The sequence below is a fragment of the Anolis sagrei genome, chromosome 6 (assembly GCF_037176765.1).
Source record: "Anolis sagrei isolate rAnoSag1 chromosome 6, rAnoSag1.mat, whole genome shotgun sequence".
Lineage (NCBI taxonomy): Eukaryota > Metazoa > Chordata > Lepidosauria > Squamata > Dactyloidae > Anolis > Anolis sagrei.
The window spans coordinates 21,720,670-21,744,516 of NC_090026.1; the positions used below are offsets into that span (position 1 = coordinate 21,720,670).

Genomic DNA, 23,847 nt, shown 5'->3' on the forward strand with positions numbered 1-23,847 from the left:
AACTTTGAATTGTGCTCGGAGGTGGACCAGCAGCCATGGAGCTGACATAACAGGGGGGTGGTGTGCTCCAGGAGTATGGTACTCCGGTGAGTAATCTGGCTGCTGCCCGTTGGAATAGTTGAAGTCTCCGAACAGTCTTCAAAGGCAACCCCACATAGAGTGCGTTGCAGTAATCTATTCAGGATGTAACCAGAGCGTGGATCACCGTGGCCAAGTCAGACTTCCCAAGGTACGGGCGCAGCTGGCGCACAAGTTTTAACTGTGCAAGAGTTCCTCTGGCCACTGCCGAAACCTGGGGTTCCAGGCTCAACGATGAATCCAGAATCACTCTCAAGGCATACTTTCCTAACCAGACTTTAGTTGTTTGACACTCCATTAAATTACAGTATTTGACTTCTGGTCCCAGAGTTGGGGGATGTAGAGATTCCTATAGAGTTTTTTAGCTTCTCCTGCATGACTGGTGGGGGTTGGACTGGATAGTTGGTGGGGGTTGGAGTGGATGGTTAAGACCTGGCTTTATGAACAAGCGTTTGGTTAAGCAGTGCAACCAATCATAGGAAGACGGTAAATGGAACATAGGAATGGCACAAGGATTATGAGAACGGATCTGATTTCAACTGAGGCGTTATGTTATGTCTGTTTTGTTGATCTGTCTTGTTGATTGTTAACTGTTGTGGATTGATGCTGTTGATCCTGTTTGTTGCATTGTTATGTTTTAATTGCACTGACACTGTTTGATAATTGTACCATGTAAACCGCATTGAGTCGCCTGTTAAGGGCTGAAAAATGCGGTATAGAAATAAAGCAAATAAATAAATAAATAATAGCTCAATACAATCTGATTTTTTTTTAAAAAAACACAATAAAATGTAAATAGCAAGGCCTTAAGGGAGTTTCAAAAACTGAAAGGTAGCCTGCGTTTCCATCATGATAGCTTACCTTTGGGGTAAGAGACATTTCTGATTTTCCTAAGAGATCTCAAGTCCCCTACCTTTAAGACTGTTATCAGTCCTAGCTCTCCACTTCAGAGACATGGAGAATTACAATGCTCAGATGACAAACTGCTAATGGGGATAGGTTTCCAGTATAGAAATATGTTCACTGTATGTGGCATACTGGTCCTTAAGAAGTAGATAATTGGGATGACAGAGGGGAGGTTGATGATTTAGTATTGGAATAATATCAGAGAGCCAACCCCCCTCCCTCTATTCTGTCCTCTGCTGACACCACATCCACTCTGAATATATTTGCATCTTATTCACACTAGCACACACATTATACACTGTGGGGAGTTTTCTTTTCTCCTGCTGAGTACGATACACTAATTGCTGCTTGGCAAGGAATCCTAGGATCTTTGGAAAAAGCAAAGGGCCAGATAGTAGGTTCTCCACTTAAGGGTTGATCGGTTTATGCTGCTTTTCTCTCTCTTCAAGAAAGGGATTTAGTGGGAAAGAACAAGAGAAGAGAAAGAGCATCTGTTGGGGTGGATCTCTTAAGTAAGGTGTGGTGAGGGGAGGAACAAACAATTTCCACCAGTCCCCACCAGTGTAACTCCTTTGACGTAAAGAAGAGAGTGAATGCCAACTGTAGCTGGCATTCTATATGGCAGTAGTTCTTAACCTTCCCAATGCCATGACCCCTTAATGCAGTTCCTCATGTTGTGGTGACCCCCAACCATAACATTATTTTTATTGCTTTTCATAACTTTAATTTTCCTACTGTTATGAATTGTAATGTTAATATCTGATACGCAGGATGTATTTTCATTCACTGGACCAAATTTGGCACAAATACTCGATACGCTCAATTTTGAATACTGGTGGGGTTGGGAGGGGGGATTTTGTCGTTTGGGAGTTGTAGTTGCTGGGATTTATAGTTAACCGACAATCAAAGAGCATTCTGAACTCCACCAATGATGGATTTGAACCAAACTTGGCACACAGAACTCCCATGACAACAGAAAATACTGCAAGGGTTTGGTGAGCATTGACCTTGAGTTTTGGAGTTGTAGTTCATCTACAACAAGACAGCACTGTAGACAATAACGGATCTTGACCAAACTTGGCACAAATACTCATTAAGCTCAAATGTGAATACTGGTAGAGTTTGGGGGAAATAGACCTTGGCATTAGGGAGTTGTAGTTACTGGGATTTATAGTTCACCTACCATAAAAGAGCATTCTGAACCTCACCATCAATAGGATTGGGCCAAACTTCCCACACAGAACCCCCATGACCAACAGAAAATACTGTATTTTCTGATGATCTTTGGTGACCCCTCCAGGGGCCCTGACCCCCAGGTTGAGAAACGCTGCTATATGGCAAGGAGTGGGCAGAGGGTAAACCTGGATCTACTGGTGAATGGTTCAGTGTCTTGCAGTTAATAAGCACTGCTTTCCAATTTCCAGCCCTTTAGTAAACTTCTTATGTTCCAAAAAAAGAAAGGGCACTCCCTAAATTAGGAATGGGGGTATTCCAGAAACCAGGGGATTCCCCCCCCCCCCCCCCAAAAAAAAAACATTCCAGGTTCCCCTATTGGGCTATAACATCCCATTTGGGGAACTAAGGGTAACATTCCTTCAGTCCTGGTCAATTTTGGGACTACTTTCAAGCTTTTATTTGGCTGTTTTGGGGTACTCCTCTTCAGGTTGCTGTTTCAGAGAGAAGCCAAACCAGTGTGTCTCCACTGAAGAACAACTTCCTTTAACTAAGGAATACCATAAATATAGAGAGTAAGTTCAGTAACTGCTTCAGACTGGACACAGTGCCGCCTATCACTTGTTAATAACATTGCAATTAAGCTCCGCACCACTATTTCCCAAGCTGTCTAAGGGACTGATTTTTATCCCTCACTTCATATGCTAGGGATCACCTCAGATGCTATTTGTGCCCATTAGCTGCAATTCTTTGTTTCTTTCTTTCCTCCATAAGTAAAAAGGTAAATGTTTCTCCTTGACATTAAGTCTAGTTTTGTCCGACTGGGGGGTGGTGCTCATCTCCGTTTCTAAGTTGAAGAGCTGACGTTGTCCATAGACATCTCAAAGTTTATGTGGTCGACATGACTGCATGGCGCACCGTTACCTTCCCACCGGAGCTGTACCTATTGATCTACTCAGATTTGCATGTTTTCAAACTGCTAAGTTGGCAGAAGCTGGGGCTAGCAGCGGGAGCTCACGCCACTCCCCAGATTCGAACCACCAACCTTTTGGTCAGCAAGTTCAGCAGCTCGGTGCTTTAACCCACTGAGCCGCCTGGAGCACCTCTTTTCTTCATACTCAGGAGTAACTAATAGTTGATGGCTCAGGAACCAGCACTGATCCACGGACTACCACTTTTGAGTAGCACTGCTCTACTTCATGCACCCCACAGCATTGTTTAGTTATGTGATAAATGAAGTTCAACAGCGACAAATGCAAGATACTCCACTTAGGCAGAAAATAATGAAATGCAAAGATACAGAATGGGGGACGATGCCTGGCTCGACAGCAGTATGTCTGAAAAAAGATCTTGGAGTCCTCATGGACAACAAATTAAACACAAGCCAACAATGTGATGCAGCAGCTTAAAAAGCCAATGGGATCTGGCCTACATAAATAGGAGTCTAGTGTCTAGATTCAGGGGACTCAAGCCACCCCTCTATTCTGCCTTGATCAGACCACACCTGGAATCACCCTGTGTCCAATTCTGGGCACCACAATTGAAGGGAGATGTTACCAACCTGGAATGTGTTCAGAGGAAGGCGACTAAAATGATCAAGGGTCTGGGGAACAAGTCCTATGAGGAGCAGCCTAAAAAGCTGGGCATGTTTAGCCTGAAGAAGAGAAGGCTGAGAGGAGACATGATGGCCATGGATAAATATTTGAGGGGAAAGTCATAGGGAGGAGGGAGCAAGCTTGTTTTTTGCTGCCCTGGAGACTAGGATGCTGAACAATGGCTTCAAACTACAAGAAGGATATTCCACCTGAACTTTAGGAAGAACTTCCTGACTGTGAGAGCTGTTCAGAAATGGAACTCTCTGGCCTGGAGTGTGATGGAGGCTCCTTCTTCGGAGGCTTTTAAACAGAGGCTTGATGGCCATCTGTCAGGGGTGATTGAATAAGATTTTCCTGCTTCTTGGCAGGGGGTTGGACTGGATGGCCTACAAGATCTCTTCCAACTCTATGATTCTATATGAGTCTCACTCATGATCTTAGCCTAAAGAAATCAGTCCCTGTCCTATAGCCTCTTCTTTTTTTTTTTATCGTGTCAGGAGCGACTTGAGAAACTGCAAGTTGCTTCTGGTGTGAGAGAATTGGCCGTCTGCAAGGACGTTGCCCAGGGGACGCCTGGATGATTTGATGTTTTATCATCCTCGTGGGAGGCTTCTCTCATGTCCCCGGATGAGGAGCTGGAGCTGATAGAGGGAGTTCATCCGCCTTTCCCCAGATTCGAACCTGCAACCTGTCAGTCTTCAGTCCTGCCGGCACAGGGGTTTAACCCACTGCACCACCGGGGGCTCCTATAGCCTTTGAACTGAAGCCAGAGCCTTGAAGGACAATGCACCTTGCAGCCAACTTCACAAATACCCTGTATCTTCTTCTTTTCTGTCCTCCAGTAAAAGAGAGTGATAGAACAGGTTGCATGAAGAAAAATGCAAAAGACAGAAGGCGCGGGGTGTGTGTTGGCGGGGGTGGTAGTGATGGACATGTGCTTATGGAACAGGCTGTACAGATGGGGGGTGCATGGGTAAAGAAGGGAACAGAGGAAGGAGACTTGGCACTTGTGGATGATGTGAGTGTGCGTGTGGGCACATGCATGCAAGTGAGAGAGAAAAAGCAGAAGCCTGTGTTTTTAAAAATGAAAGGAAAGTTGGTGGTATAGCACACGATTTGCTTGCCGGAGGTCACAAGTCCCTATCCTCACGTAGCCCCTTTACAAAATCCGAAGTAGCGGGAAGTGAGAAAGGCCAAGACTTAAAAGCGTCACTGCTAGTCATGATTTCAAGATTTGCCAAATTAGACCAACAGGAATTTGGCCTTTTTTTGGCATAAGCCTGTTTTGTGCATCTATAATGGAAAACATAGTAAGGAACGAGCAGGCAGAGAAGTGTCTGACAGCGCTTTTGGAAACATTCAAGTGTGAACAGATTGAGGGGCAAAGAGAGATGTTTGATCCAGCCCAGCTCTACCATTAGGCATGACAAGACAACCATCTCACGCAACAGATACTGGCAATGGCAGTAGCTGACCTGTAACTATTTGCAGCTATTGAGAGAGAATGGTGTGGCTCAACCTGCCCTTTGTTGCACTAAACTAGCTCTGCCATCTTCAGTTATATACATAATATGTGCCAATGTCAGACCCAACTGCCAATCCAGTTGGCTTCAGTATGTGAATTCTGTTGCTGTGTGCTTCAGGAAACAAATTATTTTGTGGTAGCCATGGGCTATGGCAACGGAAGGCTGAAATACAGGATTATTTGACCTATAAAGCTCTATATGGTTCTGGCCCAGATTACTTGTCCGAACACAACTCCCTCTATGTCCCACCTCGCAGTTTAAGATCATCCGGGGGAGACACTGCTCTCACACCCGCCAGCGTCACAAATATGTCTGGCGGGGACTAGAGACAGGGCCTCCTTGGCTGTGGCCCCCCGCCTGTGGAACTTGCTTCCCACTGAGGTAAGATCAGCCGCGTCCTTCCTGTCATTTAGGAAGAAATTGAAGTTGTGGTTCTGGGACCAGGCTTTTGGACAACAGACATAGATAGCACTTTGGACATGGAATTGGATATGGAATTGACTGGAATGATGTTACGGCTGTTAATAATGGTTTTTAATGAATATTTTACTTATTGTTGCTACTGTAATTTTGCTACTGTTATGAATCGTAATGTAAATATCTGATATGCAGGATGTATTTTCATTCACTGGGCCAAATTTGGCACAAATACCCAATATGCCCAAATTTGAATACTAGTGGGGTTTGGGTGGGTTGATTTTGTCATTTGGGAGTTGTAGTTGCTGGGATTTATAGTTCACCTACAATCAAAGACTTCTCTAATCCCCACCAATGATGGAATTGAACCAAATTTGGCACACAAACTCCCATGACCAACGGAAGGCTGAAATACAGGATTATTTAGAGCGGGACGGTTGTTCCTCGAAGAATGCTTCCACACAGGCCTATATCCCACAATATCAAAGCAGAAAATTCCACATTATCTGAGTGTGGATTCAGATAACCCAGTTCAAAGCAGATATTGTGGGATTTTCTGCCTTGATATTCTGGGATATAGGGCTGTGTGGAAAGGCCCTGGGTCCACAGATATTCTGGGATATAGGGCTGCGTGGAAGGGCCCTAAGAGAAATATAAACAGCCAGATCAATTTTTGAGAAAGTCTGCCCCAAAGTACCCTTTGCTTTAGAAACCCATTTCTAAAATACTATACCAGAGCTTAGGGCTATCTAGTGGCACAGCGGGTTAAACCGCTGAGCTGCTGAACTCAGCTCAGTTTTGGTGGTTCCAATCCTGGCACCGGGGTGAGCTCCCGCTGTTAGCCCCAGCTTCTGCCAACCTAACAGTTTGAAAACATGTAAATGTGAGTAGATTAATATGTACAGCTACGGAGGGAAGGTAACGGCGCTCCATGCACTCATGCTGGCCTTATGACCTAGGAGGCATCTATAGACAACATTGGCTCTTTGGCATAGAAATGGAGATGACCAGCCCCACCCCCCACGTCGTATACGACTAGACAATGTCAGGGGAAAACTTTACCTTTACTTTATACTAGAGTTTGGAAATGTTCCTTTGTCTGAACTCAACACACCAAACCTCAGCCACATGGGCAGTTATACTAGGGGTATTTTTTAAGTAAGGTCCGTTTGAACATAAGTACACAACAAACGTTTATTTCAAAAAAGTAAATTTATTTTCAGAAAGTACATACTTCACTCTATTTTTCGACATAGTTGCCAAGTTTGTTCAAACACTTATCATACCTCTGAACCAATTTTAAAATACCCTCTTCACAAATCCTCGCTTCAACTGAAGCCACCAAATCGTCTGTAATTAAAGAAGGGCGACCGGAGCGGTCCTCATCATGGACGTTGTCACGGCCATCTTTGAATTGTCGTACCCACTTACGCACTTTGCTTTCACTCATAACAGTATCACCGTACACTTCACAAATCTGTCGATGAATTTCTGCAGCAGGCACGTTCCTTGCTGACAAAAACCATATCACTGAGCGAACCTCACATGCGGAGGGTGAGTTGATAGTCTTAAACATTTTTAAAGCACAGAACAGAATCGTACAGGTTAGCTACAGAGCGGAAACTGAGCACAGTTGTTCCCGAGGCATGCCGGTACACAACGCACACGCTCGTTGCGGTATGTGCGCGAACTACTAGTGTCTACAACAAAACGGACCTTACTTAAAAAAATACCCCTCATATTTTCAAAAGTGGTCATTAAAACAGAACTTCCCAAGTTCCCTGCTATAACCACCTGGTTGTTTCAGATTTTGCAACATGAATTCTAATGGCTAAGAACTTTATTTTTTATTACGAAAAATGTAATTCAAAGCCTGCAAACACAAAAGCTGACTCAAGGAAACTGTACAACAGTAGCGACGATGCAAAGTAGACTACAATCAGCTCAAACATAATCTTGCCACCCAAATGAAAAGACATAGTGTACCTCCCTCCTTTGCAACCTTTTCTTTTCTCACTCAGTCTGACCACAGCCCATGCTCATTGGAAGATTCTGGGAGTTATAGACCCAAAAAGGTAAATTTTCCAAAAAGGAAGAAAGTAAGCAAGGCAGAGAAAAATAAATCTACACCATAACTGATTCAAGCATGTTTGCTTTAAAAATGTATAGAAGAAAACATTCTTGAGTCAGAACACATCCATTTTGGGGGTAGAATTTTCGCCATCTTTTTTTCAAAACCAGGTTTTTATGACCTAGTGAAAAGAATGAAGCTAAACTTGATGAAAGGGAAGGACTGGCCTCAACAGAACTGAAAGACAACATAGTTCAACACAGATGGAGGGAAACGATAGCCCTGTGAATGTTGCCAAACTCCACTTCCTGTTAATAATTGCTAAGTGAGGCATGAAGGGAGTGGTAAACAACTAGAGCTGCCATGGGCAAACTTTAGCCCTCTGGATGTTTTGGACTCCAACTCCCACAATTCCTAACAGCCTCAGGCCCCTTCCTTTTCCCCCTCAGCTGCTTAAGCGGCTGAGGGGGGAAAGGAAAGGGCCTGAGGCTATTAGGAATTGTGGGAGTTAGAGTCCAAAACACCCAGAGGGCTAAAGTTTGCCCATGCCTGAACTAGAGGGTCAAAGGTGGCTTGCTTCTGGGTTATAAAACTGTCTGCAGAAAACCAAATGGAGATGAGTAGACTGCATTATTTGACTGAGAAAACAGAAAGAGGAAAGAACAGCAGCTGTTGTGGGTGGAAAGGAAGTTGAGAACAAATTCGTAGGAGGAAAAAGGTGGCAAAGCTCTGGATCCCATCCAACATGCTTTACTTAGAACCCAGAAAATTGGTAGGGTTTTTTTCTGGATTAACATGCCTCGCCCAACCAGAATCCCTCAGTTGATTCCACAGGTTGTGGTTTTAAAAAAGTAACTTTTCCCAGTTCCAACTTTATTGCATGGGCTTAGGTACAGAGCCTACCCACAGTAGGAACTGTCACACCTCACAAGTCCAGTACCAATCATTTGAGAGGCAAATCCATTGTCCATCCTTCCTGGATCTCTGTTCCTCTATTGTGAGATCAAAGTCCTTAAGCTGATGAAATTGTCTTTCTTCCAGCTTTTCTCCATAGAGCTCATGACAGAAGTAATGGGCGTTGGATGGGCATAGTGACAGTGAGGATCTGGAAGGAGGAAGACATTCTGTTATTTGAGCCTAGAGGACTCCCTGCTGCTGCAATCTGCCGAGCAGTGATGTTATTGAAGAAGCTGATCAATCTGAAACACATGGTGCCAAGCAGAAGTCAACCTTTTTGGGCAAGTGGGTTTATTAACAAAAGACCCTCCTCATAAATGCACAGCAGAGTAACTTATCAGCAGCAGTATGACCCAGCACCAGTAGCCCAAAGTGATAAAAAGAACAAAAACACACAGATCAATGTTGTATCTTCCTTATAGGGCTTTTGTTTATATCAACATAATATGGTTGCACTATGTACAAGAACAAAGTTTCAATGATAAAAATAAAGTTCAACCTTCACACTGGAGCTTCACACGAGACCTTCTCGTAATGAGGCCTTCTCGTAATGAGGCTCACACTCAGGCCTACTAACAATGAGGTCTATTCTCCCACTGAGGTGATTGCTCACACAGAGAGGCTTATCTCACACAGAGGTTAACCTCACACTCCTCAGGATGACTCTAGCTTTGGCCCTTGCCCGCACATGCGCACTACGTTGCCATGTGCCAAGCATGCCTGCTCTCCCCTCCCCACTTGGAGTCTCAGAAACAGCCTTCCCCTTAGCTGAGAGGCTGGCCAATCACAGCAGGAGGATGGCTTTTGGTGGGAGGATTTGCTGTCTGTTTCCAAAAAGGAAGAGAAGGACAGGTGGAGAGATCTTCAGCCTTCTCTGCCAAAGGAGTTACTAAGACCATCAGAAATATGTGTTTTCTGATGGTCTTTCGTGACCTTTCTGAAACCCCCCTCACGACCCCCCCCCCGGGGTCCCAACCCTCAGGTTGAGAAATGCTGACTTAGAGCATGAATCCAGAATAAGTCTCCACTGAACTAGTGTGACTACTGAATGAAGTTATTTCTCTGCAATTGAGAGGAGAAAGAAATCAACTTGTATAGGCAATGAAGCACCTCACTGTTTCCCTGGAGCACAAATAACTTGCGAAGGAAACATTTCTGTACTTAAGCAGATTTAAATTCTTATGTTGTGGAAGAAAATGGGTGGTGTAGTCTGAATGAACAGTCTGAAAGAATCTCCACACATTCAAACTTCACCCACCCAGACACTGCCAAATGATTCAGACTACAACTCTTATTATCTCCACCTGCAATAGCCATTGGAAAGATGTGGTTCTACAGTCCAAACTTAGAATCTGAGGGCACCATCTTGGAGTATGCTGCCTTGTCACTCACCTTGGTCTCTCTGTGGAACTGTGCCTTGCTTTCTTCAGGAACAATGCTGTAGGGGATGAAGATGTCCAGATGGTACAGTCCAGGTTGTCCCTGTAACACAATGTGATCTTCACCCAGGTTCAGCTCCAGGGATTTCACTGAAGTCTGAAACAGAGGAAAGAAATCACTAAAAAATACATGTAGATGTGACATCCCTTTATGTCTTCCTATAACCTCCACAGTGTGGTGAAGTTACCATTTTAGGAAGGCAAATTTTTGCTACCAGACGATCAGGGTGACTGAGAGAGGGCTCAGCAACTATCTTGTATTCGGGAACGGTGGCAGAGCTGTGGAGTAAATGAGAAGACTAAATAAGAACATAAGAAGGGTCCTGGTGACCAAAGGCTAAACTAATCCTGCAGCCTATCTTCCAGTGGCTACTCAAATGGCTATTGGCAGCCCACAAGGAGGGTAATTGTCCTATTTCAGTATTGGGTTGCTGTGAGTTTTCCGGGCTGTATGGCCATGTTCCAGAAGCATTCTCTCCCGATGTTTCACTCACATCTATGGCAGGCATCCTTAGAGGCTGAAGTATATTGGAAACTAAGCAAAAGAGGATTATATATCTGTGGAAGGTCCAGGGTGGGAGAAAGAACTCTTGTCTGTTTGAGGCAGGTGTGAATGTTTCAATTGGCCACCTTCATTAGCATTGAATGGATTGCAGTTTCAAAGCCTGGCTGGTTGCTGCCTGGGGGATCCTTTGTTGGGAAGTGTTAATTGGCCTCGATTGTATCCTCTCTGGAATTCCCTTGTTTTCTGAATGTTGTTCTTTATTTAGTGTCCTGTTTTTAGACTTTTTAAAATACTGGTAGTCAGATTTTGTTCATTTTCGTGGTTTCCTCCTTTCTATTGAAATTGTCCACATGCTTGTAGATTTCAATGGCTTTTCTGTGTAGTCTGACATAACGGTTGTTCGAGTGGTCAAGCATTTCTATGTTCTCAAATAAAATGCTGTGTCCAGGTCGGTCGATCAGTTTCCAATATACTTCACAACCTCTAAGGATGCCTGCCATAGATGTGGGCGAAATGTCAGGAGAGAATGCTTCTGGAAAATGACCATACAGCCTGGAAAACTCACAACAACCCAGTCATTCCAGCCATGAAAGCCTTCAAAAACATATTCCAGTATTGTTCCCTAGCATAATCCAGCTTCTAAAATCACCTAAATTGGTGGCCACTATCAGCCATGGGAGCAGAGAAGGGACTGTTCATAGGTTAAGAGAATATATATTCCTCCATTTGAATCTAATCTCCCAGAGGACCAGGCAATTAATTCCAGATTAAGGGTTTTGTCAAAATATAGCTCTTGTATCTGAAAGATTGTCAATTCGAAGAGAACATTACTTAATTGACTAGAAATTTAAGCTTCACTTCATCACAACAAGGGCTCAAGAAATTTAATAATAAGGTTAATAGTCCTGCTCTGACCAGAGGTGTCGGAAGCCATTTGAGATTAACTTGTTTCAACGCACTGCTAATGGATATTCAGCTACTTATAAACAGGCTGGGAAAAACCCTGCAGTTTCTACTAGATGTACAAAATATTTAAGAGGGAGCACTAAATGGGAGAGAACTCCATAAGAGCCAAGAGCAATCCCCAAACAAGACTGCAAACAACAACAACAACAACAACAACAACAACAACAACGTAACATCAGTGGGTTGATGTGAGTTTTCCGGGCTGTATGGCCATGGTTCAGAACTGTTCTCACTTGATGTTTCATTCACATCTATGGCAGGCATCCTCAGAGGTTGTGAAGTTTGTTGGAAACAAGGAAGCAGCCATGCCTTCAAGCTGCAAGGCTTTTTAGTGTTAATCAAGGTCACCAATTGCAGCATTCACACCTGCCTCAAACAGACAGGAGTTCTTTCTTCCACACTGAACATTCCACATATATAAACCTCACTTGCCTAGTTTCCAACACACCTCTCAACCTCCGAGGATGCCTGTCATAGATGCGGGCAAAATGTCAGGAGAGAATGCTTCTGGAACATGGCCATACAGTCCGGAAAACTCACAGCCACCAGTGATTCCGGCCATGAAAGCCTTCGACAGCACAATGTAACACCATCTGGTTGTTTCAGGAGTATGGGGAGAATAGAAGAGTGATTGGAATCCTCAAACTAACACTTAATGCTGCAATGCTTTGTTGTAGTTTTCACTTGTTCTGCAGGAATCCGCAGTTTCTGTTGCGTGTTCAAACGCAATCCCATGTAAACTACTTTGGAATAGTCTAATCTATTTAACATATACTGGTTTTCCTGATCCAGAAACATGCTCATCTGTTTCTCTGTCCCCATAAACATTCTGAATCATCCCCAACATCATACCTTTCTGATACAGAAGACTGCAAAACGTTACTAGCTTTCTCCTTGGTTTCACTACAGAAAAAAGGAAAAACACACAACATTTCAGGAAACAAAACTAAGTTCAAACATTCAAATACTGATCAGACAGACTGCTCTGATTTTTCATGGGGGGGTGGGGGGGGGGCAGAGTGGGCTACAATTTCAATTTTTAGGGAGCCATTGCCAGTCTAGTAACGCATACTGGAGTATTACACCTGTGTTAAGTTGTAAAGAGAAACTGGGCCACTACTGAGTGGAATGGAATTTCATCATAGCCTCTAAAACAGTGTTTCTCAACCTTCCTAATGCCGTGACCCCTTAATACAGATCCTCATGTTGTGATAACCCCCAATCATAAAATTATTTTTGTTGCTATGTCAGAACTGTAATTTTGCTACTGTTATGAATCACAATGTAAATATATAATATGCAGGATGCATTTTCATTCACTAGACCAAATTTGACACAAATACACAATATGGCCAAATCTGAATACTGGTGGGGTTGGGGGGGGGTGACTTTGTCATTTGGGAGTTGTGGTTCCTGGGATTTATAGTTCACTTACAAAGAGCATTCTGAACTCCAACAATGATGGAATTGAACCAAACTTGGCACACAGAACTCCCATGACCAACAGAAAATACTGGAAGGGTTTGGTGGGCATTGACCTTGAGTTTTGGAATTGTAGTTCGCCTAGAATCAGACAGCACTGTGGACTCAAACCATGATGGATCTGGACCAAACTTTCACAAATACTCAATATGCCCAAATGGTGGAGTTTGGGGGAAAAGACCTTGACATTTGGGAATTGTAGTTAGTGGAATTTATAGTTCACCTACAATCAAAGAGCATTCCAAACTCCACCAACAATAAAATTGGGCCAAACTTCCCATACAGTAGTCCCCAGGTTATGAAACAGATTACTTCTGTACGTTTTTTCTTAAGTTGAATTTGTATTTAAGTCAGAACAAATACATTTTTTGAAGTGTAACTCCAGCCAATTTTTCAAAAGTTTTGGATAGCACAGAGAAGGGGTAACGCTCCTGTAAGATTTATTTTGTTGTCTGTGCTCCTGCTCAGAAAATTTCCCCTCCTTTTCTGTCCCCGAGACAATTGATTTTGAAAATATTTGGTTTTTGTGGAAACAAGGATTGGTGAGAAAGCTTCAGTGGAGACACCTTTTCCTCAGGTAATTCTTACAGGAGTGCATTTTCTTTCCTAAAGATAGATTTCCTATCACTTCCTGTTGTCTCCACCTTGTTTGTAACTAGGAGTCAGATGTAAGTTGGATATTTGTAACTCAGGGACTGCCTATTATCTGTTTCTTTTTCCATGCAAGACTTAATATCACTATTTGGGCATGGGGTGCAGGTGACGGCATGGACTGTATGTCTTGTATCCTCCACAGAATTGATCAATGAAAGACAATCCAAACAAAACTTAAGGAAGTCTTATGAACTTAGGTGTGCTAAGTTCACAGGGACAGAAAATGAGGTGAAATCTTCTGAACAGGGGCACAGACAACAAAACAAATCTTACAAGGGTGTTAACCCTTATCGTGTTATATGCATCCATCATACATGTATGTAGAAAGGGGGGCAAAGTTATCTAATTTTAAAAACGTATCATTGCTTAATAAAAAGTGGGGAATCAAATTAAGGAAGATCACACAAAGAGAGGTTGACCTGTTTTCCATCTCCTGGATGATCAGCTTGGATTTGGTGCGGATGTTCTGTTCAGATACAGAGCCCATAAACTTCCTGTTCTTCAGAATTCGCCAATCTGAGAAGAGATACATTAGGTCAAGTTGCAGATGTCTTAAGTCCACAGGAAATCAGACCCTATTCAGGATCCCTTTTGATCAAGGATATTTCCTTGGCACTCAAACAGGGAGGGGCCCTCTGGAAAGATGATCAACTGTCTTCCAGCAGCAAAGCTGATTCCCCATACCTTGGTTGGTGAGGTTCAAGTTGTATTTCTCAGACAGTCCTTCCAAGACGATCGTGATGAAAAACTCTTTGAGAAACCCGTTGCCCTTGGGAATGACAAAGAACAGGATGAAGTGAAGAGGAGCTGCTTCTCTGAAGTACAATCTAAGGCAGTGGTTCCCAACCTTTTTTTGGCCAGGGACCACTTGACCAGGGACTACTCTCCAACATTAGTACAAAAAGGGTTACAAATCGGTTTTTGGTCAACTTTAGATTCAGTTGATTATTTGGGGTGCTGATTCAGAAAATTGTACTGGATATACCACATCAGCTCTTGTTTCTGATACAGAACATATGCCAAACTGTAGTCACCATCTGCTTGTCCACAGAAAACCATAATTAGAGCTGATGTGATCTATCCAATGCAATTTTCTGAATTAGCACCCCAAATAACCTCAGGAACAGGCCTAAAAATGAAGACACCAAAGCGCCCTCGCTCCCAGGCACCACATGGAATGGCTCCACTCAGGGGGAATGAGAAGGAGAAGCAGCAGCAGCAGTCAGGAGTCTTGTTGTCGCGCTTTCTGTGGGTAGCCATCCTCTCCCTTCCAACATCCCCATTGCCTCGGCACTATAAGAGGGTTTTCCAAGACAAGTTACTTTCGTTATAACGGTGAGGCCACGGACCATATAGTTCTTGGGGACCACTGATGATCCATGGACCACAGGTTGGGAACCACTGATCTAAGGAGATATGTACATGGCACATTAAACACAGTAGGCCCTCCACTTTTGTGGATATTATTATTTACAGATTTGATTATAGTGTTCTCCCTAGGAATCTCTAGGTCCTCCGGTGCAACTATCTCTAGAGTCATGCGAGATGAACTAGAGATTCCTATAAGGAACACCTCTCTAGGAATCTCTAGGTCTTCCAGTGGGATTCTACAGCCAGATCACAGGATCTGGTGGTGGAGGATCAAGAAATTTTTGATCCTCCTGGTGGAGGATCAAGAAATTCCCAAGGAGGTTCTATCAGGTAACAAAAATAGCATTTCCACTTTCATGGAGATTCTGTGCCCCTAGCATGAGCAAATGTGTAGGGCTGAATATAATAGAACTATCAGCACTACTTCTCATCTCAAGAATGGGGCAAAGACAAACTCCCTCTGAACAAATCTTGCTTCTTCTTGGGAAAGTGATTTTTTTCAAAGGAACTGCTATTGAAGGTGTTGAACTGCAACCTACAGATACTGTCAGCACTTTGGCTTATGCTGTTAAACGTCAGACTAAAACTCAGAATGGATTCATTATCACACTAACATTGGAGTTATTGATTATCGCTGGTGTGGAATAAGGGACTGAAGGAACCTCCAGCTTCCACTCTCTTAATACCCCAACTTTCCCAATGATCTCTGTCCAATATCTCCCCCATTTTCTAAGCAGCAGAATGCACCCAGGTGGTTCTTGACAGGAAAAGTTCCTCTTTAGGTTATCACAGTACAAACACTACCAGTTTGGGGATTGAAGGATGTTAGGGAAAACTACCGTAAAATTTAGCAGAGCATCCAAAAACAAACAGGATACTTAAAGTTGAGCATTCAGCTCATTAGCGAACAGAGTGTGAAGTGCTGTATGATGTGGCTGTAAATAATTAAGAGCTTAGGCAGGCAAAGATGCAGAGTTCAAGCTTAAAAATCACAAAAAAAATGTTTACTTACAATAATAAAGAATAACTGCATTTCTTAATGGTAAAGAACTGGGTCTGAGCTACTCTAAAAACCATCTCTTCTAAGGTTTCAAAGAGAGGGGGGAAGCCCCAATCATTACATTTCTCCTGACACACACGCAGTGAGAAATCTCAAAGCACACCGCACATACTCAGATGGAAGAAACAGAAGTCAGATTCTTGCAGTAGAAAACTATCCATTCTACACAACCAATCAGAATGAGAGCAGAAAGAGAGAAGAGAGAAGAAAAAGATACATTCCCAATTCTCATACAGTAGACATGTTTGATAGGAAATCCTCAGACTATTCTAATGCTAACTAACTTCTCCTCTTTGAGGACTTGAAACTTGGGCAACGTGGGGTTGAATCCCAACAAAGGGCCCCTGTTCAAAAAGGCACTCACCTTCATTTTGTTGTAAAAGCTGGTGTTGATGGTGACATCATAAGCAGTGCAACCATTGTTACCTGGAAGTGAGAAAGAAGTGGGTTGTTGTGAATTTTCTGGGCTGTATGGCCATGTTCCAGAAGCATTCTCTCCTGATATTTCACCTGCATCTATGGCAGGCATCCTCAGAGATTGTGAGGAAAGAAGTGTTTGGCTGAGCCCAAGGAACTGGTACCTATTCTTAAAGCATCTGAGCCAAATCCATTGCCCTGGATTTTATGTTCATTTCAGAAGAGGCAAATTCACGTGTGATGTCATGGTTTGAGCACTTCCGTATGATAAGGGTTGGCATCCCTGCTCAGGAACAGACATCTATTGGGTGATGTTGAGCAAGTTATACTCTCTCAACCTCAGGAATGAAAAGGCAAACCCCTTCTAAACAGACTGTGCCAAGAAAACCACAGAGCAGAAAGAAAAAAGAAAAAAAATCTGTTGTGCTGCACTGCCACCCCTACACAACGGCAAGTGATGGAACTGCTGCTCTACAGTCCAAATGGACCCATTGATCTCAGGAGACAAGAAAAAATTTGTCGACTCTATATAACTCCTAACAAATACAGACTAGAAGGGTCCTAACAAAAGATACACACAAAATAGCAAAAACAATAATAAATAGTTAAACAAAAGACCAGAGGAAACCATAATGAGGAAAAGGGATGTCAGTGCAGAATAAATAAAGTTGAGAAAGGGTGGCTATAAAAGTCCCAGGAGTGGTGGCATTGCCAGAGACTGAATTCCCACCACCCTCTTTCTTTACAAAATGGAATCGATTTGCTGTATATTTTTAACAAATCACTTCAGAACTAGCAACTAGAACAATATCTTTATAGCAGCTTATCTGTTTAAAGGTAAAAGGTAAAGGTTTTCCCCTGATATTAAGTCTAGTTGTGTCCGATTCTGGGAAATGCTCATTTTCATTTCTAAACTGAAGAGCCGGTGTTGTTCATAGACTTCTCCAAGGTCATGTGACCAGCATGACTGCATGGAGTGTCATTACCTACCCGCGGAAGCGGTACCTATTGATCTACTCAGATTTGCATGTTTTTGAATTGCTAGGTTGGCAGAAGCTGGGCCTAACAGCAGGAGCCCACCCCGCTCCCTGGATTCCAACCGCCAACTTTTGGGTCAGCAAGTTCAGCAGCTCAGAGGTTTAAACTGCTGCACCAAGAGGGATCCCATTATCTGTTTTACTTACAGCTAAAGTGTGAGTGAACTATGAAGACGCAAATTAAGAAAGCCTATATTCGCTAATTGTTATATTCTGAACTGACTTTTTTTGTGTTCTCAGGTAATATTCCCAACATCTAATTTTTTTTCTGTCACATTTGTAATATTACTTGTGGCAGTGCTCCATGTATGCTTGCATTTTCATTGTACGTTCTGGTATACGCCTCATTTGTGTATGGAACATTTGCAGATTTGATAAATGTTATTTCTAGCCATCTCTAAGTCTTCAAGGACCAACATGTTCAACTTTTGTCAGAAGGAGGGCCTAGAGCAGGCATGGGGAAACTTCGGCCATCCAAGTGTTTGGACTTCAGCTTCCAGAAATCCCAGTCAACTTACCAGCTGTTGGGAATTGTGGGAGTTGAAGTCCAAAACACTTGGAGGGCCAAAGTTTGCCCATGACTGGCCTAGAGATTTCTAAAGAGGTGTCCTCTCTTGTATTCACACCTTCTACTTTTGTGGCAGTCCTGTGTCCCTAAACCTTGTGCAAGTGGTGAGGCCTACCATACTATATTTTTGTATTCTGGTTAATTTATTATTCATACTGGCTGTAAACATTGTTTCTCAACCTTTTTATCCTTTGGTCCTTCATCCATGAATTTACAATGAGCCTAGGTGATTTTTATATAAAGCTGCCCAAAGAGTTAGACCCTTTGCCTGAGTATTTCATTGCACTGGTAACCAATTTGTTCCATCCCAATGAGTTGCACACTCACTATTGTCCACTTCAGCATGTGGCTCCCCCAGGCTCATGGGGATCCGGAAGTTGGAACCTGCCTGGGACTCAATGAGGCAGGACAGTTCTTCATTGCTCAGATCGGCAGGTGGAGGGATGTCGGGAGACCTGCAGACATTGACAAAGACCTTCTCACCAGAAACAGTGTGGATTTTAAGGCAGAACCCTGAAGAGGAAAGAAAGATGTAAGAAGATTTCAGGACGAGTTAAGCTAGTGGTTCCCAAACTTTGGTTCTCTGGATATTTCAGACTTAACCCCCAGCTTGGGCAGCAGTGAGGAATTTTGGGAGCTGAACTGCAAAACATCTGGTGAACCTGTCTCTAGAGATGCTGGACTGGAAATCCTATCACACTAGTCAACATGTGGAGAACACGGATTTGGAGAAAACTGATTCATGTCAATGTCCCCAAAACCCTTAAACGTTTCAGCATGTCTTTGTTTCACTGTGTTACGGATTCACATATCTTTACCAAACACTTTACCTGGGAGTGGGCGGATGAACATGTACTCTGCTGAAGAGGGAACCGAGCTCTGAATTTTCTGATAAGCCTAAGGACAGAGAGATTGGATGCATTTATGGCACAGTCTTAACCAGGTTGTCAGAACTGATCTAAGATGCCGTTCCAATTAAATTGCCATTGAAACTTAATTTCCCACTTAAGGAACTTAGCTTTATTCTGACAAGAACTACACCAAGGTGGGAACAGTAGAGTCAGATAGGATTGAACTACAACCCCCAACTGCCTGAGCTAAGGAATGTTTGGGGTTTCAGTCCAATAATATCTGGAGGGCTGCATTATCATATCCTAAAAATAGACATTCCAGAAGCCCCAAATCTTCTCCCCATTGCCTAACACAACTGGGGTTACTCCAATCACAGTACCTTCATGCCATATATTTCACAGCTCCACTACAGGAGGGAAGTGACAGTGTAGTAGTATTTGAGCATTGTGTAGCCCTAGATACATCAAAGGAGAGGGCAGCTATAACATATCTGTGTTCTTTTTTCTTTTTTTTTCAAGAGACCCAATATAGTTGCAACGCCTATTTAGCCCCTAATTGTCCTGCGTAGTAGTCACACAATCCTGCACTTTATCCCATGCCCTCTCTCCATTACTACAGCTGGCACTTATTTTATTCCTAATGTTTACAGGCCAGCCATGTAATTAACACCACAGTTAGAGGATTGCAGCTTAATTGAGTTTGAATTGATGTTTTTATATGTGCATGTGTTTTCTTTTATTGTATGTTATATTGTGTTCACCTTTATGTTTGTTTTTAGGCACTTTGTGCCATCTGTAAGCCGTCCCGAGTCCCTTCGAAGAGATGGTGACGGGATATAAGAAGAAAGTTATTATAGTAAAATAATTCAGAGGTTTGAACTTTTAAAAAAAATCAGTGCTGAAAGAAAGAAATGGAAAATGTGTGTTTGTGTATATATGTGGGTTTTTAAAGTCTCTTATGCTGCATTTTTCAGTGTTTTTATGAGTGATGGTCACTCATTGGCCTGATAGGTGTCTGGGGCCAAATTTGGTGTCGATTTGTCCAGTGGTTTTTGAGTTATGTTAATCCCACAAACGAACATTACATTTATATATATACTAGCTGTCCCCTGCCACGCGTTGTTGTGGCCCAGTCTGTGTATATGTGTATCTATATGTGTGTGTGTGTGTATATATGTTTATGTATATGTGTGTGTTTGTGTATAATGTGGGTTTGCGCATGCGTTGTAATGCATTTTATTATTATTATTATTTGGCTTTTAAAGTCCCTTCTGCTGTGTTTTTATGAGTGATGGTCACTTGTTGGCCTGATAGGTGTCTTGTGTCCAAATTTGGTGTCAATTTGTCCAGTGGTTTTTGAGTTATGTTAATCCCACAAACGAACATTACATTTATATATATACACATACACCCATACACACTAGCTGTCCCCTGCCACGCGTTGTTGTGGCCAGTCTGTGTATATGTGTATCTAAATGTGTGTGTATATATATGTTTGTGTATAATGTGGGTTTGCACATGTGTTATAATGAATTTTATTATTATTTGGCTTTTTAAGTGCCTTCTGCTGTGTTTTTATGAGTGAGGGTCACTTGTTGGCCTGATAGGTGTCTTGTGTCCAAATTTGGTGTCAATTTGTCCAGTGGTTTTTGAGTTATGTTAATCCCACAAATGAACATTACATAGAGAGAGAGAGAAAGCTGCTCTGAGTCCCTTTCGGGGTGAGAAGGTCAACATATAAATTTAAGATCTTCTGGGGAGGAATTTAAAATCTTCTGGGGAGGCCCTGCTCTCAGCCCTGCCATCTTCACAGGCTCGATTGGCGGGGACGAGGGATAGGGCCTTCTCAGCGGTGGCCCCTCGGTTGTGGAATGCCCGCCACAGGACGTTAGATCCGCCCCCACTCTCTTAACGTTTTGCAAAAAAGTTAAAACCTGGCTATATGAGCAGGCCTTTCTAAATACAGTGTAGCTATTAAACTCTGATCTTGGAATGGTTGAACAACGTGACTGGATAATGACTGGTAATGAAATGCGGAGGACTTGTGGTTTTTATTATGTTACTGATGTTAATTGTAACATGTTTAGCCTGAAGAAGAGAAGGCTGAGAGGGGATATGATAGCCATGTATAAATATGTGAGAGGAAGCCACAGGGAGGAGGGAGCAAGCTTGTTTTCTGCTTCCTTGGAGACTAGGACGCGGAACAATGGCTTCAAACTACAAGAGAGGAGATTCCATCTGAACATGAGGAAGAACTTCCTGACTGTGAGGGCCGTTCAGCAGTGGAACTCTCTGTCCCGGAGTGTGGTGGAGGCTCCTTCTTTGGAAGCTTTTAAACAGAGGCTGGATGGCCATCTGTCAGGGGTGATTTGAATGCAATATTCCTGCTTTTTGGCAGTGGGTTGGACTGGATGGCCCATGAGGTCCCTTCCAACTCTTTGATTCTAGTAAATAAATAAATAATAAATATAAATGTCGTAAATAAATAAGTAACACAAAGTATGTATGCTAGCTATTCAATAAACAGAGAAAAGACCCACGACTCTCCCAGAATCTGATCTCAGGTGTTCTGTTTATCCCAGTTTATCTGGCAGTGTGGACTCATATAATCCAGTTTCAAGCCTGGGATCAGAATATTAGGATATAAAGCCTGTCTGGAGAGGGCCCCAGTCTCAGCACACCTGGAGTAAAAGCTTCTGGAATTCCTTCTCTTCCATCTCCTCCTCCTCCTCCTCAAGTTCAGCAGAAAGTAAGGTCTTGTCTGTTATAGAAGCCATGATGAGGCCTCACAAGGCCAAGTTCTTCTTAGAGGATCCTGCAGGCGACCAAAAAGGAGAGCCAGGTTTAAGGACTAGGCCCAGAATGAAGGAAACAGCACATCAACGCAGCTTCTGACGACAACTATCTGTTACTCAGGGAAACGGAAACGGAAGTTGGACCCTCTCAGCCGCTCTACCAAACACTTCCTCTCTCTCTCAACGCTCTCTGTTCTGAATAGAGGTAAAACTATGATAGTACTTACCCACACTTCCGGTTTCGCCCTTCTCTCCTACTTCGTCTCTGTGGTAGTTTGGAGGCCGGAAGTGTCTTCCAGCTCAGTGTTTTAGAGGCAGGCGAAAGGCTTCTGTTTGCCAGAAGGGGAGGAAGCCAGTGTTGTGCCTATGGCTGGTGCAGCAAAAGGGAAGACGAGTCGCCCTGGGGCTCCAGCAGTGTGTGATCTCTTCACCTCCATGGAATATGGGCCTGTGCCAGAGGGAATTGGGGCAGCCCAGGTAAGAGAGGCAGCCTGGGGTCAAGGAAGACTCAAGGTGGTAGTTGGTGCAAGTGTAGAAATCCTCGAATACTCAGTTTTGCAAAGTAGAGAGTTCTTCAAGTCAATATATAAATGTCAACAATGATGTGGACCTACAGGGAATATTGTTGTTCATTCGTTCAGTCGTCTCCAACTCTTTGTGACCTCATGGACCAGCCCACGCCAGAGCTCCCTGTCGGCCGTCACCACCCCCAGCTCCTTCAAGGTCAGTCCAGTCACTTCAAGGATGCCATCCATCCATCTTGCCCTTGGTCGGCCCCTCTTCTTTTTGCCTTCCACTTTCCCCAGCATAATTGTCTTCTCCAGGCTTTGCTGTCTCCTCATGATGTGGCCAAAGATTATTTTATTATTTAAAACATTTATATTCCCGAAGGGGACTCAGGGCGGAGCACAGCATATACACGGCAAACATTCAATGCCAGGACACAAATTCACATACAATACATAAACATTAAAAATATATATCAAAATATTAAAATACACCATTTAAAACCGTCATAGCCATCTGCATCAAATCCAATTGGCCGTCATCCATCCCACTGCCGCTTTATTGCCCTGTCCCAAAAGCTTGGTCCCACAGCCAAGTTTTTACCATCCTTCTAAAGGACAGGAGGGAGGGGGCCGACCTGATCTCACCAGGAAGGGAGTTCCATAGCCAGGGAGCAATCACCGAGAAGGCCCAGTCTCTCATCCCCACCAATCGTGACTGTGACAATGGCAGGACAAAAAGCAGGGCCACCCTGGAGGATCTTAATCTCTGCAATGATTCATAGGGGGAGATGCGTTCAGACAGGTAATTTGGACCGAGCCTGTTTAGGGCTTTATACATATGAGTGGCTAGAAAACACAGCATAGGGGGGGGGGGGGGGGGACACAAATGTAGTGAAAGCATACAGAGCAGGAACCAAAAATACTCACGTAAGTTCTCCTATAAAGGTGATCTGCTATTAGTTTGATTCCATGGCAAGCTCAGGAAAGGCAGATAGAAACTTCAGTATATAGAGAGAAATTTAAATTATATGAAGAGAAATTTAAAGGGGCCCGGTATACCTATCCATGTGGCTATATCCCAGTCATCAATTGCAAGTTAATCATGAGAAAAACCTATTTAAAAAGGCATGTATCGGCTCACATGAAACATTAAAATGAAATGGAATCATTTAGGCCAGGGGTCCTCAAACTTTTTAAACAGAGGGCCAGGTCACAGTCCCTCAAACTGTTGGAAGGCCGGATTATCATTTGAAAAAAAAATGAATGAATTCCTATGCACATTGCACATATTATTTGTAGTGCAAAAACACTTTAAAACAATATAATAAATAAAATGGTAAACAATTTTAACAAATATAAACTTATTAGTATTTCAGTGGGAAGTGTGGACCTGTTTTTGGCTGATGAGATAGGGTTGTTGTTATTATTGTGTGCTTTCAAGTCATTTCAGACTTAGGTTGACCCTGAGCG

General features: G+C 43.1%; 1 protein-coding gene across 1 annotated transcript; it reads right to left on the bottom strand.

The window, feature by feature from the left end:
* Positions 1–7,527: 7,527 nt before the first annotated feature.
* Positions 7,528–22,034, bottom strand: PIH1D1 (PIH1 domain containing 1). The gene is made up of 10 exons (XM_060780488.2): positions 21,755–22,034; positions 19,053–19,119; positions 18,550–18,735; positions 16,565–16,626; positions 14,454–14,538; positions 14,189–14,285; positions 12,486–12,536; positions 10,351–10,441; positions 10,116–10,259; positions 7,528–8,871 (listed from the first exon to the last, which is right to left on the bottom strand). The coding sequence occupies exons 1-10, from the start codon at positions 21,848–21,850 to the stop codon at positions 8,824–8,826; spliced, it is 927 nt and encodes a 308-aa protein (XP_060636471.2). The 5' UTR covers positions 21,851–22,034; the 3' UTR covers positions 7,528–8,823.
* Between the last annotated feature and the right edge of the window lie 1,813 nt (positions 22,035–23,847).